Source organism: Vipera berus, assembly GCF_964194415.1.
Source record: "Vipera berus genome assembly, chromosome: 13".
Taxonomy (NCBI): Eukaryota; Metazoa; Chordata; class Lepidosauria; order Squamata; family Viperidae; genus Vipera; species Vipera berus.
This window is the reverse complement of record NC_138216.1, coordinates 2,999,765-3,016,988: the sequence shown is the minus strand read 5'-3', so window position 1 is coordinate 3,016,988 and position 17,224 is coordinate 2,999,765. Positions and strand designations below refer to the sequence as shown.

The following is a 17,224-nucleotide window of genomic DNA, read 5'->3' as shown; positions in this document are numbered from 1 at the left end:
TTGTTCTCACCATCAGGGAATTCTTCCTTATTTCCAGGTTGGCCGTCCCTCTGGCGAGCTTCCACCCATCACTGAAGACAGAATGGAAAGTCCCAAATGGATGGCGGCCTACCAAGCCTGCTATCCAAGTGGCAGACTCTAGATAAATTCTAGGTAAAGGTAAAGGTAAAGGTTCCCCCGCACATGCGTGCTAGTCGTTTCCAACTCTAGGGGCCGGTGCTCATCTCCGTTTCAAAGCCGAAGAGCCAGCGCTTGTCCGAGGACGCCTCCGTGGTCATGTGGCCGGCATGACTAGACGGCAAAGGCGCACGGAACGCTGTTACCTTCCCACCGTAGCGGTCCCTATTTTTCTACTTGCATTTTTTTTACGTGCTTTCAAACTGCTAGGTTGGCAGAAGCTGGGATGAGTAACAGGCGCTCACTCTGTTACGCGGCACTCGGGATTCGACCCGCCAAACTGCCAACCTTCTGATCGACAAGCTCAGCGTCCTAACCCACTGAGCCACCGCGTCCCTTAGATAAATTCTACTTAGCTCTAATTTGGCAACGGAACTAATTTGGAAATTTGTGATCAACAGGGTGTTGTCCTATTTGCACGAACAAATTTAACACCCTGGGTGGAGACACTTGTTCCTCAAGAGATTGAGTTTGGCCTGAGGTCCCTCAGTTGCCAGTTCCGGCTGCTCATGCAAATTTCTGGCAATTGGGCATGGAATGCCCTGTCGATAAGCTCTGGAGGTTTAAGTTCTGTTTTTAAAAATCTACAGATCTGGCTATTTCATGCCTTTTTAAGATCTATCGCTCCCCAGGAAGAGTGGCTCTAATACTCTTTAAAAAAAATCAAATAATTACACCTTGAGGGTATTAAAAAGAGATTCCTTTGAAACCTGAGAAATGCAGCGATTATTGGAGGCGGGGAGTGGAGAAGGCTTTAGAGTTTCCTAGCTGAGAACGACAATCCTAGTGATAAATAAAGAAAAGGAGAAAAGTAAAGAAAGAGAGAAGCTGTGGCATTAAAAGTTTAGAGCTGTGATAGATGGCAGGGGAATTCTGGGAGTTGAAGTCCACACATCTAAAGCTGGCAAGTTTGAGAAACACTGCCCTAAAGTAACCGCAAGATGTTTAAATATTGATAAAGTACCAGCATTTTTCATTTGCCAGTTAAGATGTCGAGATTGGGACAGCTGAAAACACTGAAATTATCCCGTCTTTTTTTGTGGCTTGGTAAGTGAAGTCAGTGGCTCGGGGTCAATTGCCCAGCTGTGCATCCCTGCCAAGGATGAAATGCTGTGTCTCTTGGCCAACCTTGGGTAAAAATAAAGACTCATTCAACTTCTTCTGCTGAGCTTTGTAACCAGACAGAGAAGCACCCAAAACACAAGAAGACTCAACTCAGAAAGATTTGGAAGGTTTTAAGTGAAGCTGAAGCAGTTGGATTAATAACTTTGGCTTTCCCTGGATTGGATTCCATGTTCCGTGCAGATTCTACCCATGTAAATGTTAGATTTGCAAATGAAAGCTTTGTTGCAGCTATGTTGCTGGCCTTTTTTATTATTATTCTGTTGCATTGTTCTTTCTGTTGCTGCATCTTGCACTTATTTGCTGTAGCTGGCTATGACTGGGCCCATAGAAATGTTAGAAATTCTGTATATAGCCCTACAGAACAGATAGTGCACAATCCACATGTGCTTTTCTGCTTAACTGCGAGAAGGAAGCAGGAAAGGTGCAACTACAAACATATAAACAAACACTGCCATCTACTGGTTGGATGTAGTTGTTGTACAAAATATATGAACACTGTATTCCAATAATAAAGAATAGGGAACTCAGTGCACAACTGTCCTGTCCATTTCTTGCAAATAAATGAATAGAATTTAAATAATCTCAGAGAAACTGAACAACACAATACTTAAGAACCTTCCCCTATATTTAAATGAATTCTGCCCCATTTTCCAACCTTTCTAGCCACAGTTGTTAAGTGGATCACTGCAGATGTTCAGTTGGTAGCTCACTTGTTAAGTGAACCTAACTTCCTCATTGACTTTGCTTGTCGGAAGATCACAAAAGGGGACCATGTGACCCCAGGGCACTGTGACCGTCATAAATATGGGTCAGCTGCCAAGCATCCAAATTTTGATCAGGTGACCGTAGGGATGTTGCAATGGTCGTAAGTGTGAAAAACGGTCACAAGTCACTTTTTTCAGTACCTTATAACTTTGAACAGTCACTATTCACAGTCTTGGTTCCCAGGGAGATAATGCAGAAGGATCCCACAATGTAACTTTCTAAGCTTTCTAATTCATACTGTATCTGTCTTGAGACATTTTCCTGGAAAGGAGAAGAGCAAAATGCTTCTATAGGAGGAAAAAAAAGGAAAAAAAAGATCCTGAAGCTTAGTTTCCCTTCATTTTGTTATGATGGATGGGCCACCCTTAGATAGTCTTGTTTTATTCAGAACATTAATTAATTTAAATGGATGAAAAAGTGGGTTACAAGCTCCAGTGACCGGTGGACGGGAGAGGAAGGGAAAGGGGGAGGGCAGCCTGGAAATGGCGATCCTTGAATGCTAAGCATGTTTCATTAACTTGGTTGTGAAAACTGTTATCAAAGCTACATTCTGGAAATTAAGAGAAAATAATGGAGTAGCGGAGATAAGCACTGGGATGGAAAAACGGCTGGCCTCAGCGAGAAGGGGCAATTTGTAGCCTTCCCCATTTTTGGGGGTGGTGGTGTGTGATGTGAGGAGTGGGGAGAGGAACATCGAAGGCAGACGAGAGGTGTCAATAAGAGGCAGCAACTGGGATGTTTTAATGATGGTGAGGGGACGATTTGTCTTGGTGTCAGAGAAGCAAGGTAGACCTAATGCTTAGCGAGGCCTTTTAGGAAATAATGCCTTGAAAAAAATGGGCAGAGTTCAGGGGGACAGGAGAGGAGAAAACATTTCTGGAAGTCTAGAAGACTCATGGATTGAAGACCACCAACATTTGGGCTGAGGACCATCAACATCCCAACCAAGAGTAACCAGGACCACTCAGGAGAATGGGATCCTCAACAGTGGCCCTGGCTGGAGAAGATCTAGAAGAAAACTCATCGTACAGGTGGGGTGCATCCTTTGTGAGCTCTGAGCAAGCAAGTCAAGAGGTATGGACAGGGGTTCCACAGCTACATTGGGACGTCTTCCTACATCCCCCCTTCATTTCTCCCTTTCCTTCTTTGGTTCTGACTAGGCTTGCTCGGTCGGCTGGTTTTGATCTTCTGTTGCACAGAGACTGCAAAAGGACCCACCTGAAGGCCGACTTTCTATGACGTAGCCAGTGATTGGCTTTATTCCTGAAAGTCCCTCCGTCCAGTACAACGTGAGCCCAGAGGCGGATTTTGAGACCAGCACGTGCTGTGGAGAACCAGGAGATCCTGCAAGAGTTGGGGTGGGGTGTGGGGTGGGGAAAGGATGAATTGGTTGAGGCAGGGGAACAAATGAATAAATAAATAATTAATAAAACACAGGGCATAGAATCACAGGGTTAGAGGGTAAATCAAGAGATCTTCTAGTAGTTGAACTCTCAGCTCAGGGCAAGAGATCTTGCAGCATCCCGAACAAATGGTTCTCCAATCTTTTCTTGAAGGTCTCCACCGTTGAAGCCCCCACAATTCTGAGAGGCAAGCTGTTCCACTGATTCCTCATTTTCACGCTCAGGAAATTTCTCCTTCTTCCTAACTTGGATCTCTCCTTGATAAGCTTCCCTCTGTTCTTTCTTGTCTTGCCCTCAGGTGCTTTGGAGAGTAAGTCAATCCCTTCTTCCCTGGGTCAGCCCCTCAAGTATTGGAAGACTGCTATCATATCACCCCTGGGCCTTCTCTTTGAAAGAGTAGATGTATCTAGCTCCCTCCTTCATCATACAACTGAGCCCCCAGGCCCCTGCTCATCTTTGTTGCTCTTCTCTGCATACTTCTGAGAACTTTTAAAAAACATCCTCAATGTGCAGAATCCATCATTACCTCTCTGTTAGGGAGATCAGAAAATCTCCCCTGGCAACCTAATGCTCCCTTGGCTTGGAAGCGCGTGGTTGCATCTGGGTGCTGAATCAGCTCCTCTCTTTGCCGCAATCGCTGTTTCGCGTTTGGACTGCTCCTCAGATCTCACTTACCCTCCGCTGGCCCAGCTGTGATGTTGGCTTGCAGTTCAGGTCCATAGATAATGGTCCTGGCTTGTACTCGGAACACGTAGGTCATCCCTTTGGTGAGATCTCTCACTTTTAGCCAGCGCTGCCAATTACCCTGGATGTCCACGGTCACCACTTTGCTCACCCCTTTAAAAAAAAAAAGGATCAAAAGAATGTTCAAAAGAAAAGGAGAGATTGGAGGGGGTGGGGGAGGTTTAAAAGGGTCAGGAGGAAAGAAAGCAAACAAGCAGTGAGACAGTGGAAACGCTGCCAAACGAGATTAGGGGCGAAAGGATGATCCAGCCATTTGCTAAAGAAGCTTTTCTTACAATTAGTGGGAATTTAAGTGGCAATAATGGACAATTTTCGGCAGAGATAAGTGTAATTAGACTCTAGGCTGGATAAGTGGAGGCTGGCGAGAGGCGGGGGGGGGGACCTTACGGCGCAGTTGGGAGATTTTCAAGAAGCTGCAGATTACCCTCGCTGATTAGCCAGGAGAGGTGAACAGAAGTAATTGTGGCTGGTAGCTTCTCTCTGAAAACCCAAACTGACTCTGCGGGGGTCCTTTAACCCCCATCATTCTGTCGAATCATTCCTGGGGAGAAAAATGGCTCGACCACAGTCTCTATCGACCAACGTCTCAAGGTCTTGGAGGAAAGCGAAGTAAGTATAAATCTTTTAGCATTTCCCGTGTCTACCGCTTCTGGATCAGTTCCTTCCGAAAGAAGGGTGAACAGACGACAGCAGAGGAGAAAGAGGCAGCAGGTGGGATATAAGGGAGCAGATAGGCATTGTCATGTAAAAAGTTTCTTTTAAATCAATTTAGAGCAGAGGTGCCCAAGCTTGGCAACTGTTAAGACCTGTGGACTTCAACTCCCAGAATTCCCTAGCCAGCAACCTTGGCAACTTTAAGACTTATGGCCTTCGACTCCCAGAATTCCCTAGCCAGTGATACTAGCTGGGGAATTCTGGGAGTTGGTCCACAGGTCTTAAAAGTTGCCAAGGTTGGACAGCCCTGGTTTAGAGTGAGAGACGCTATTGGATTAAACGCATTTAGGTGGAAAAAGGGCTAACGGTATTGTACTTCATTGAATTGCTGTTACTTTTCATATTTTTCATGTTTTTACGTTCATTCATTCATTTTCCATGCCTGCCCAACTCAACCAGGTGACTCAGGGCAGCTTACAATTCTAACCTTATAAAACAATGTAAACAATTCAAAACTTCAAAGCTGTAAAAACATCCCCAACGTAAATAAATAAATACAAAGAAGCATTTGGGATGATTATGCTTTTATGCCATTGTAAGCAGCCCAGAGACACCCTGGCTAAGCGATACGGGCGGCGTCTACATTTAATAAACAGATAGGTAAATAATAGGCTCACATGGAAGAAATGACGGTTAAGGATCACCTTGTGAGATCAAACCGCATTTCGTTTTGAGTTAGGGTCTGTTTCTAACAGAAGCAAGTGGACGCAAGGACACTCCCCCTTCTGATCTAAGGCTTAAATCCAAAGTTTGCTGTTTTTAGGGGGGAGTTGGAAAGTTAAGTAGTGGCCCTCTTGAGAGTTATTAGAAAATCAATCTTTTCTCCTTCCTTTAAACATCCTTCTTCCTACTGTGACTACAACGTGGCAGTTGGCATTTGTGGAAAAACCCAGGAGCATCGGCTGCCTGGGCGGTTAATTGAAAGCCAACAATAGGTGGCATCTTTACAAAACTTAATTTTGCCTGGATGGGTTGAATCAATTTCAGGACTTTCCAAAGCACTTTGGGTTCAATTTCTCCTTCCAGCTGCAATTTGAAATCCCAGGATCGGAAGGAAGGAAGCTGGGTCAAATACATTAGATGCCGTTCGCTGTCTCTAGTGGGATCATACAATCCGGAGAACAAAACCTCGGCAATATTGCTATTTAAAAGAGGGGCGAAGAAGAATGGCTCTTGGGTTACTTTGTTATATCCGATATTAGGGAAATTGATTTTTTTTAAACAAGCTGTAAGGAACGAGTTCATAATATGAGGAAATCATCCAGGCACAAAGTCTGCAGAGACCCCCCCCCCTTCTTTCAAAGCAATTTGAAGCCCGGGAAATGAAGGACGGTTTCTATATCAGAAGCAAACAGTTGCGGGAAAATATAAAACAACCTTTTTTTTGAAAATGTGCAGAACATCTCACCCCCCCCCACACACCCCCAGTTCCCGAAGGTCCTTAGTACAATTGAATATTTCTGCATGCAGATGCTTTCTCTGGATCTCTCTTGACCAACAGGACCAAAGAGCTCCTATTAGAGAGGAATTGGGATGAATGTTCAGCGTGGTTTTGTGTATTTTCTCGGAAACAAGTCTGTGGAAACACACGGGGAGAAGGAACTGCCTCCGACAGGTGGCCGAAATTAGTCTTTGCCAAAGGAGAAAGAGAAGATGAATGGGTGTGTACAAAACCCAACCAAGTCTCCATGATAGATCGCCCACCTCCCAAGACTGATAGGTCCTTCTTGGGGTTCCCTACCTTGAACTGGAGCCAAAGGTTCATAGATCACCCGGTAGCCTTGCAGGATCCCATTGGCGGCTGTTGGCTCTCCCCAAGAGACATTAAGTGCAGAACACGTGATTTCAGAGAAGATCAAGAAACTGGGGGCACCTGGAGCTGGAAGAGATCAAGCAGAAAGCGTGCTTGGAGTCAGCAGGATGACAAATGTCGCCCTGCAACCACGCAACCTGGGTTTGTTCTATCACGGCATCGCTTCAAGGTTGATGCCAAGTCCTGCAACAAAAAAAGTCTCTTCTGTTTTTTCCCATGAACTGGACTTTTCCTGATCAGTTGGGATTGGGAAGCTCCTCGAGCAGCCGTCTTGATTTGTAAAGCGTGGCTTATCGCTGCAATGTGAACCCAGGTAAAGCTGGTTTCTTGAATGAGCCATGGCTTCAAACGCACCGGGCTGTAGGATGGTGCAGGAACCCAACCGCCCAGTTAAAAGTGCAAAGCAAGGCGTCTACGCGATGGAAGGATCCTTCTTGCGCTCACCTGCCTGGAGTGTTCTGCCTTCCGCAGGGCTTGTCTTGGGTCCATCCCCTGCTGCGTTAAAAGCGGAAATACAGACCAGGTACTTGGAGAAACTGGTCAGGTTTTTGAGCCGGATGCTTGTATCGGGGAAAAAGAGAACTTTCACCTTTTCAGTGTCATTCTGACCGTCTTTCTCCCAATAGTAAACCTAGTTGGGGGAAAAAAAGAGAGAGATAAACCCAATAGTCTATCTTTCAACTTACCATGACATCATTGCACACTCCAGTTCTCAACCAGCATACCCGTTGGCTCGTTGGCAGGGAACGCTGGGACCTGGAACCCCAGCACCCCTGAGAAACACCTTAGATCTAGCAGGCCATTCTTACAGTTGGTGTTGTGTAGTGGGTTCTGGAACGCAGGAAGGACGCCAGGTGATGAATGCAGCATACGTTCTTTATTGAAGGGTAGACTGTACTGGGGAAATAGGGGTTACCTGTGCCCTTTGTACCTGTCCAGGTACACTTCCAGCCAATAGATTTAAACCTGGCTTTCCCACCGAGAGTCCAGGTACACTTCCAGCCAATAGATTTAAACCTGGCTTTCCCGCCGAGAGTCCAGGTACACTTCCAGCCAATAGATTTAAACCTGGCTTTCCCGCCGAAACGCTGCTCCCGGCCGCAGCAGTTTCGGCCCAGCGCTACCTGGTGGTATCGGTAGAGCCGTTGCTTGCAGTGTTATTAAACCCCATACATAACTCAGCCAAGTTAAGATGTCAACAGGGATTTAGAAACCCCAAACCCAGTTCCCCATAATTCCCTAGCAGAGCCCCTGGCTTGGCAGTGGAGAGCTACTGATGAGTGCAATGACTTGTCAAGTTCACCCAAAGCTGAGCAGGAACCTGTCCAGTCGAGAATCTGCTTTGTGCTCACAAACCCAGCGATCAGAAAAATCGGTACCAAACAGAAGAGAAGGTACACAGATTGTTATAGCCGGTAGCTATTTCTGCCCAAGAGCAATGCCAGCTTCTGGGACTGGCACAGGTGGAAGCTGTACTTGGCCAAGCTCCAAGACTGATCAGGGGACTAGCATCTCAGAGTTTTCGAAGCCAATGGTTGGTTAAATTGATTCTTGGAGGAGATTTTGGATCTGGGAGGCCACCAGACTTCTAGCTAGTGACAGTTACCTGGTGTGTTTGTCTCCAACTTGGCCTAGACTTCTAACATCACACTTCCTGAGGAGGAGAAGGAGGAGGAGGGAAAATTGGCTTTGAGTAATTACTCTGGCAATATGCAGATTGGATTGCATTTGCATATTTGGCACTTGGCAACTCTGAAAGGTCCCTGAAAATGAATGATAATAGATGTGGGGCTGCCAAGGATTTTCTGCCCAGAAAATATTCTTAATTGGTGACAAAGGGTTTCTAGATGGTTTGGGGGAAGAATTCTCAATGATATAAGGGTCACCAAACTTGGCAACTTTTAAGACTTGTGGACTTCAATTCCCAGAATTCTCCAGCCAGCTGAAGTCTACAAGTCTTAAAAGTTGCCAGGTTTGGAGATCCCTGTTCTATGAACTGAGGCTAGAACTGTCCACGGCTACCTGAATCCCATCAGGCCCTCTATTCAGATTTCCCACCCAGAAGATCTGCAGTAGTAACTCTATCTCCTGTGGACAACCCCTGAATGAAAGCATCAAGACTAACGTTCTCAACTTTTGCTTTTTAGGGTTTAGAGTCCGTTGAGACTTTCTTCTATGGGATCCACTTGAGCGAGGAAGTCTTCAAGTTAAGAGAAGAGGGAGTCCAACTGTGTTAGGCTTCAACTCCCATCATCATCCTCAGCCAAGAGAGCCTCTGAAGTCTGGGAACAGCATCCCCCAGGTTGGAAAAAGCTGTTCTCAGCTGACATTGTTGTATCTACGCTGATTCTTTAGCTGCTTGTCGTAGGTTTGCAATTGGCTGCCTTTCTAACTTACTGAGATTGGTAGTCCCTGAGAAAGCAGATCCACAAGGAAGAATAAAAATGACAGAGTTAAATAATCAAATAGTTTCCATGTTTGTGGAAACAAGGCGGGCTTGGGCAATCTGCCTTTTTGTCTCGCTCAAAGCGTCCAACAATGCACCTGGGCTAATCTCTGAAGGGCATTTTGAGCCTGACTTGCCTTGTAGCCTTGAATGTTTCCGTTCTGGCTGTCGATGGGAGGGGGGTCCCAGGTGATCTCCAGCTGGCTTGCAGACACGGCACTGATGTGGATATTCTGGGGAGGCATTGCGGGAGCTTGGAAAAGAAAGAGGAGAGAAGAGATTGGGAGAACATTGAGGAGGCACTGATTCAGCAGACATCAAAGCCAGAGGGAAGGAGGTGAACTCAACGGACCAAACGATTGCCCTGCGTTAGATTTCTCAGGCTTTGCTGCTGCCCTCAGTATTATCTTTAGAAACTCTGCCATCATCTCCAAAAGAATTCATTTGCCAAATTCTTTCATCAATTTTACAATATCTATCCTTCCTCCCTCCCTCCCTCCCTTTTGATGCCGCTCCCAGGTTCTGCCAGTCCTTCTCCTATAATTGGCCTTATTAAACTTCCTTCCTTCCTTCCTTCCTTCCTTCCTTCCTTCCTTCCTTCCTTCCTTCCTTCCTTCATCCCTCCCTCTCCCATCTCTTTCCTTCCTTCCTTCCTTCCTTCCTTCCTTCCTTCCTTCCTTCCTTCCTTCCTTCCTTCCTTCCTTCCTTCCCTCCCTCTCCCATCTCCTTCCTTCCTTCCCTTCCCTTCCTCCCTCATTCCTCTTTTCCTTTTCCTTTCTTCCTCCCTCCCTCCCTCCCCTCCCCTTCCCTCCCCTTCTCTCATCTTTCCTTTCCTTTCCTTTCCTTTCCTTTCCTTTCCTTTCCTTTCCTTTCCTTTCCTTTCCTTTCCTTTCCTTTCCTTTCCTTTCCTTTCCTTTCCTCTCCTTTCCTTTCCTTTCCTTTCCTTTCCTCTCCTCCCCTCCTCTTCCCTTCCCTCCTCTTCCCTTTCCCCTTTCCTTTCCCTTCCTTTCCCTTCCTTTCCCTTCTTTGGAGACGCATGCTTTCGGTACCCCAAACCGATATGAGCGTGGATAACCAGAGGCAGGCAACTCTTCCAAGGTAGCTAAGAGAGCCAAGCGCAAACCCTTTCTGGCCTGCTGAGGGGGTGCCAACAGCCTCTCTCCACAGTGCCGGAGAGCAGAACTCGATGCTCATTCAATGCCCCACAAATGGAATCACAGACCGTTTGCTACTCAACATGTAGGTCCAATTATCTCCCCCTCTGGTGGCTTCTTCCTTTACCGGCTCTGACCTTCATAAGGCACGTTATTATTATATATTTTTATATTTCCTCCTCCATTTCTCTCCGGGGTTATAAAATAAAATAGTAATTAACACCCACTCTGCCTGACACCAACTATTTATTTTGTTCTAACTGTGCTGCTTCCTTATTACTGCTGCCCACCCTGCCGTTAATGGAAATGTTAATAACCAGCGCCAGGTTGTTGTGACAGATGCTTGGGCTCATTATCAGAAATTCTTATTTACCGCTCCATTAAACGATAGAATCACACACCCAAAAGAGATGGGGGGGCACGAGGAGGGGGGGAGAGAAAAGGGGAAAAAGAAACAATTCCATGAAACTAACTGGGAAGAATTGGAGCAATTGTGTTGGTCATCCAAAACATAGATAGATAGATAGATAGATAGATAGATAGATAGATAGATAGATAGATAGATAGATAGATAGATAGATAAATAGATAGCTTATGAAGTGAATTGACCATAGCAAATATATAAAACTCCTAAAAAATATAAAGAAATACAAAGAAAACAATAGAACATGTTCCTAACAAGTCATCAACCCTACAATTAACCCCAGTTTGATCTAGATATTATGCTCTCTTTGTGATGGCCTTTGAAATAAAGGATGCAAACCGTCAATAAAAAGACTTGGCATGCATGACACGTTGGCCCTTTGCAAGGCAGGGAAAAAAAGGTTAAAAAGCAAAATGTAAAAAAGCATAGCAATTGGGAGGAAGAGGAAGGAAGGAAGGAGGGAGGGAGGAAGGAAGGAAAAAGGGAGGGAGAAAGGAAGGAAGGAGAGAGCGAAAGAAGGAGGGAGGGAGAGAAGGAAGGGAGGGGAGAAGGGAAGGATTAAATGATAGTGATGATACTAATTAAGTGACTATTCTTTTATGAACATGTTTTCTCAAGCTAAGAGAGATTCCAATTCCTTGGGGTGCTCACCGAACACACCTTACAGATACTGAAAATGACAGATATATTTGATGCACAAGGGGGGAAAAAATGTTCAGCCCCCTCCTCTCCAGATATATAAAACGCCCCCTCTCTACCCCACCTTTTCTTTGAGCACAGCGTGAAAGCAACCCCACCTCCCACTTTCTTTATCCTTGCACAAACCCAAGAAATGAATTCGACTTTTTAACGTCGGTTTTAAGAGCACAAGTCTTTTCCCTCGACAGAATGGATTGTCGGCGCTTCCTGGTTTTTCTCTCTTTGTCAGTGGCGAGAAAGAAGCATCCATATGGATTTTTCTTAAATAACTTTTAATCCCGAAAATCTTTTTTCTCCCCCCCCCCCCCGGTGGATAAAAAAGAGACACCCCAACCCCCCGCGGGGGTGTTACACAAGCGGGAGAGGAAATTGCTTCTTTTCCACTTTGATGGCTCGATTGACAGCTGGGGGCTACATTGATAGATGAATGATTCAAAGAAAGCGAGATGAATTATGGGCTGATTTTCAACAAGAGGCTCATCGATTGTACCCTTGTTCCCAAACTGGGTGCCTGCAGCACAAGTGCATCTTTTTATATGCTTATTCTTGCGCTTCTCAGTTCAGATGTGCTCCAGCTGTTTGGTAAGCTAAAAGGCTGACGCTCGGTTCTCATCAGCGAACAGCCAGGCCTTCAGAAGAAGGATGGGTTTTAGGGTTGGTTTGTTTATTTGTTTGGTCTACATGCTGCTGAATTTATTTTTATTTATTTATTTTTTATTTTATTTAAATAATAATAATAATAATAATAATAATAATGATAATAATAATAATAATAATAATAATAATAATAATAATAATAATAATAATAATAATAATAATAATAATAATAATAATAATAATAATAATAATAATAATAGAAGAAGAAGAAGTAGTAGTAGTAGTCATAAATCTTGGAGGTCATAAACCTTGGAGGTCATCTAGTCCTCCAGGAAACCCTATCCCATTTCAGACAAATGGCTGTCCAGTCTCTTCTTAAAAACTTCCAGTGTTGGAGCATTCCCCGCTTCTGGTGGCAGGTTGTTCCACTGGTTAATTGTTCTAACTGTCAGGAAGTTTCTCCTTAGTTCTAGGTTGCTTCTCTCCTTGACTCCATCTGTTGCTTCTTGTCCTGCCTTCAGGCACTTTGGAGAAGAGCTTGACTTCCTCTTTTTGGGGGCAGCCCCTGAGAAACTGGAACACTGTTATCCTGTCTCCACTGGTCCTTCTCTTCATTAAACTGGACATACCCAATTTCATATGACTCTACCAATTTCACACAGAGCAAGAATTAAAAATTTCAGCCTCCAAGCGTCTTTCTCTTTTCAAGGAAGCAGAACCTTTGGAAATATTTCCATCGCAAGGAAATATTTCTGGGGTTCTTCGAAGAACAGCGGGGTCCTGGTTGATGCCGACCACTTGGGTTGAGGACAATGGCTTACTGTAGAAAAGCAGGCTGAGCTGGAAGGCGGGGTTAAATGTGCTATCAGTTCAGTGTCATTGCATTGCCATAAAAGACCCAAGTCCAGCACCCCATGAATTCTGTTGACCCTTATCTATGAGTGCCAATTTAGCTTTGACTGCTAGTTGACCAGATTCTTGCGTGTAGGTAGCAATAATAAATTCTTCAGTGCTTTGAACTCAGTGAGTGTTCCTGGTTCTTTTGCACCTGACATCACCTGACATCACTGCACCTGACAGTGATGCCCTCGCCGTGATGTCCCGTTGCCTGGAGGCGGTTCGGGTCTGGATGGGGAGGAACAGACTTCAGCTCAACCCTGACAAGACTGAGTGGCTGTGCATTCCGGCATCCCGGGACATTCCAAATGTTCCATCTCTTTCTATGGGGGGTGAGCTCTTACCCCCCGTGGATAGGGCTCGCAACTTGGGAGTCCTTCTAGATTCACGGCTTACTTTGGAAGAGCATATAGTGGCCGTGACTAGGGGGGCTTTCGCCCAGGTTCGCCTGGTGCGCCAGTTGCGGCCCTATCTGAACCGGGATGCCCTGTGTACAGTCACTCATGCGCTCGTGACCTCTCGCCTTGACTACTGTAATGCTCTCTACATGGGGCTTCCCTTGAAGACCACTCGGAGGCTCCAACTGGTACAGAATGCGGCCGCGAGAGTTGTCTTGGGAGTTTCCCGGTACTCCCATGTTACACCTTTGCTCCGCGAGCTGCATTGGTTACCGGTTGTCTTTCGGGTGAGGTTCAAGGTGTTGGTCACGATCTTTAAGGCCCTACATGGCATGGGTCCGGGTTACCTCAGGGACCACCTGCTGCCGGCATCGACTCCCCTCCGCCCTGTGCGTTCCCACAGAGAGGGCCTCCTCAGGGTGCCGCCAGTCAGGGAATGTCGACTGGTGGCCCCCAGGGGGAGGGCCTTCTCTGTGGGGGCTCCGGCTTTATGGAATCAATTGCCGGTGGAGCTCCGGATGGCACCAGACCTTCGAACTTTCCGTCGGGGCCTGAAGACCCATCTGTTCGAATTAGCTGGTCTGGCCTGATGGGGGATTATGGGCTTTTAATTGTTTTTAATCTGTACTTCTGTTTTAATTGGGCATGGATTTAATTCTTTTTAATTTTTGTATAGTGTTTCTTATGTATGCCCTGTGAACCGCCCTGAGTCCCACCAAGGAGAAGGGCGGTATATAAATCAAATAAACTATAAACTATAAACTATTTATAGACATATTACTATTGATCTGTAGTTTAGAACAGCAATCTCTCTCCTCCAAAGGATGAACAAGTTTTGGTTCTCCAAGCCCTGCTGGATTACAACTTCTCTTGGCCATGATGTGGAAACAGCTGGCTTTTATAAAGCATAATGCACCCATGCTCCATCCATGTTCAGGAACATCATTCTTTGGTGAATAGACCAGGAGGCACATTCCCCCCCCCCAGCTCCTCTGCTTTTCCGAGGTGTGGTGGACTCCATAAAACTTGATTTCACCTGGTCTACTTGCATGCTTTTGGAGATTAAAATGGCACCACCCTAAACAAGCGTGAGCTGTTGGAATCAGAGCAATTAGTTAATTGACTTGTTTTATCTACACAATTTAACATAGTTGCCTCTTCTTTGGGGAGCAGTTCTGGAATCAAAGCTGTTAATCAGGTAGTTATTAAGGAGAGCAGAGACAAATCCAACGCCTTACCTAGGCAACAAGGAAGTTCCTGGGTAATTTGCCCAGGAATTCTCTGCATCATTGCCTAAAACAGCCCTCGTGGTGGGAGATGGGGGAACTTTCTGAATTATTTCAGCAGTCAGGAAGTGCAAAAGAAAAAGTGCTACTTCTATTAATAATGTCAGAAGTGTAGAATATGTTCTTAAAGGCAAATTCAGAGGAAGCTTGATTTTGGGACTACACAGATATGAGAAACCAACCTTTGGAATTCAGAAATACTTTTGTAGGAGATGACTGGGTTGACCCCAAGGGAGGGGTCAAGAGTGTCATCAGTTTCGAGTCCCTTTGTGTCCAGCCCATCCTGAGTCCCACTGACTCTTACCTACCGGCAATGCTCTTTGACCATTAGTAGTTCAAGTTCTTGTAGAAAGCTTACGTTTGCAATAAACCTGTCTTCATCTGAACCATGTTGGCTCCTGGTTTCCTGAGCTTGACAAATTTACATAGACTACGTGGAGAAAAAAGTCTCCAAGCAAGGATTCAGCTTGTCGGGGGGACATCAGCATGGCAAGGTTCTCAAACTTTATGAGCGGTCTCTTCAGACTAATGATCTGCAGTTCCTCTCTTGTCTTCCATCTGGAGGTGAGGAAGGAAGATCAATAAGCTTCCTGAGGGCCACTTGGGCCAACCCTGGAACAAATGAGGCTGAATTCTATGCAAAAGTGAAAAATTCTATATGAAAGTGGTTAACAGTTCAGAAGAAGTGGCTTTCCAGTGGGAACCAGACAGTTCCAAAGCTATTTCTTTCATGCTTTCTTTCTGCTGGCCACAGCTGAGGCTGGGGCGGACTTGACCCACACCCTACTGGACAACATCAAATTCCTTTGGTGTGGAGGTGGGCACACGGTGCCTTCTAGCTGCACAAGATCACAAACCCAAGCGCTTAACCAAGAGTTAAACACGTAGCCGTACCTCCTCCGCCACACAACCCATTGGAGTCATGCTGAGCGCTGCTCATGAGTCATATTAACAGCTCAATGAGCTTTTAATGAAGCACTTAGCTGCTGCAGCAGCCGGACCAAAGCAAATGATTGCTTTGCATTTCCAATCTTATCGGTGAGAAATTAAGGGTGGCAGATAAAAGACTTCAACGAACAGTCTCGATGGGTTTTCTTGGTGTTTTAAGACTGAGGACTTGCAAATTGGTCTGGGAGCAGAATGTGGACTCTGCAAACCTTCTTTGCTCTCAATAAACCTGGTGGACATTGGAGGACCTTAAGAAGCTGCAAGTTCGCTGGGATCACGCAGCTGCCCTTAGGTAGGTACTCTCAGGTCCTGGGGGAAAAAGATGCATTCATTTAAGGCAGGGGTGTCCAACCATGGCAATTTTAAGAGCTGTGGACTTCAACTCCCAGAATTCCCCGGCCAGCCATGCTGCAAGTTGAAGTTAAAGCCCACATGTCTTAAAGTCTTAAAAGTTGCTAAGGTTGGACACCCCTAGTTTAAGGTGTTCCCAGGAGATGCTGAACGCACACATCATTTTGATGTGCATAATGTTGTCGGAATGCAGGGTACTATAAATCTAAGGCCACTGCACATTGCCACTGCCGAAGGAGAACAGGGTAGCTTCTGTTTAGAAAAGATTAAAATGGAACCGAGGCACAAAAGTCATTTTTTATTTATCCTTCTCCCTTTTCTTTCTCTAAGTGACTTTCTGCTTTCCTTCAACTGTCCCCAAGAATCCCGCGCTCGTGTTCATTATCTAGGCTGCTGGCAGATGTCCTTGGACCACTTTCTGCTCCTTCGTAGCCAACCTGTTCCACCACAGACCCTCTGGGGAAATCAGGGGACATTATTTCCTGGGCTCTGTCCTGAAAAAGCAAGCCTACTGCAATTTATTTATTTGATTTGTCTCCTGCCTTTCTCATCTCCTGGCTGACAAGAGATAAAATAGGACTTCTTTTAAGAAAGCCAACAAACAGATGCGCAATTGATGTCGAAGGTAGGAAAACAAGTCAGGGAACGAGCGCACCAGAATGTTTCCATAGCCACATGGGTTTGCCAGCAATAAAGTAAAAGGTAAAGGTTCCCCCGCACATGCGTGCTAGTCGTTTCCGACTCTAGGGGCCGGTTCTCATCTCCGTTTCAAAGCCGAAGAGCCAGCGCTTGTCCAAGGACGTCTCCGTGGTCATGTGGCCGGCATGACTAGACGCCAAAGGCGCACGGAACGCTGTTACCTTCCCACCGTAGTGGTCCCTATTTTTCTACTTGCATTTTTACGTGCTTTCGAACTGCTAGGTTGGCAGAAGCTGGGATGAGTAACAGGCGCTCACTCTGTTACGCGGCACTCGGGATTCGACCCGCCAAACTGCCGACCATCTGATCGACAAGCTCAGCGTCCTAACCCACTGAGCCACCGCGTCCCTATATTGCCAGCAATAGGGAAGCAAATAATTACAGTCAATGGGAGGACGACGTGTTTGTTTTCGGTTCGTTCAAGACGAAGACAGAAGAGTTGGGCTGGAGGCAGAGATCACTTGCTCCTTTCCAGCCCTTTTCCTCCATGCTACGCCAAAGTCCTGTTGTGTTGATTGGCATGGCTTCCTTTTTTTGCCTAACAAAAACAGACTCACACAAGAAGTTGCCTCCTGCAAGGCAGT

The 17,224-nt window shown here is 45.8% G+C and overlaps 1 protein-coding gene across 1 annotated transcript in view; it reads right to left on the bottom strand.

Annotated features, from left to right (window-relative positions):
- SDK1 (sidekick cell adhesion molecule 1) overlaps positions 1 to 17,224 on the bottom strand; it is a 335,333-nt gene that overhangs the window by 16,937 nt on the left and 301,172 nt on the right. The window contains exons 36-40 of the mRNA XM_081337826.1: positions 9,325 to 9,440; positions 7,186 to 7,372; positions 6,670 to 6,807; positions 4,146 to 4,307; positions 3,286 to 3,411 (exon numbers count right to left, since the gene is read on the bottom strand). Of these exons, the coding sequence (XP_081193952.1) occupies positions 3,286 to 3,411; positions 4,146 to 4,307; positions 6,670 to 6,807; positions 7,186 to 7,372; positions 9,325 to 9,440 (729 nt within the window). The remainder of the gene's footprint in view (positions 1 to 3,285; positions 3,412 to 4,145; positions 4,308 to 6,669; positions 6,808 to 7,185; positions 7,373 to 9,324; positions 9,441 to 17,224) is intronic.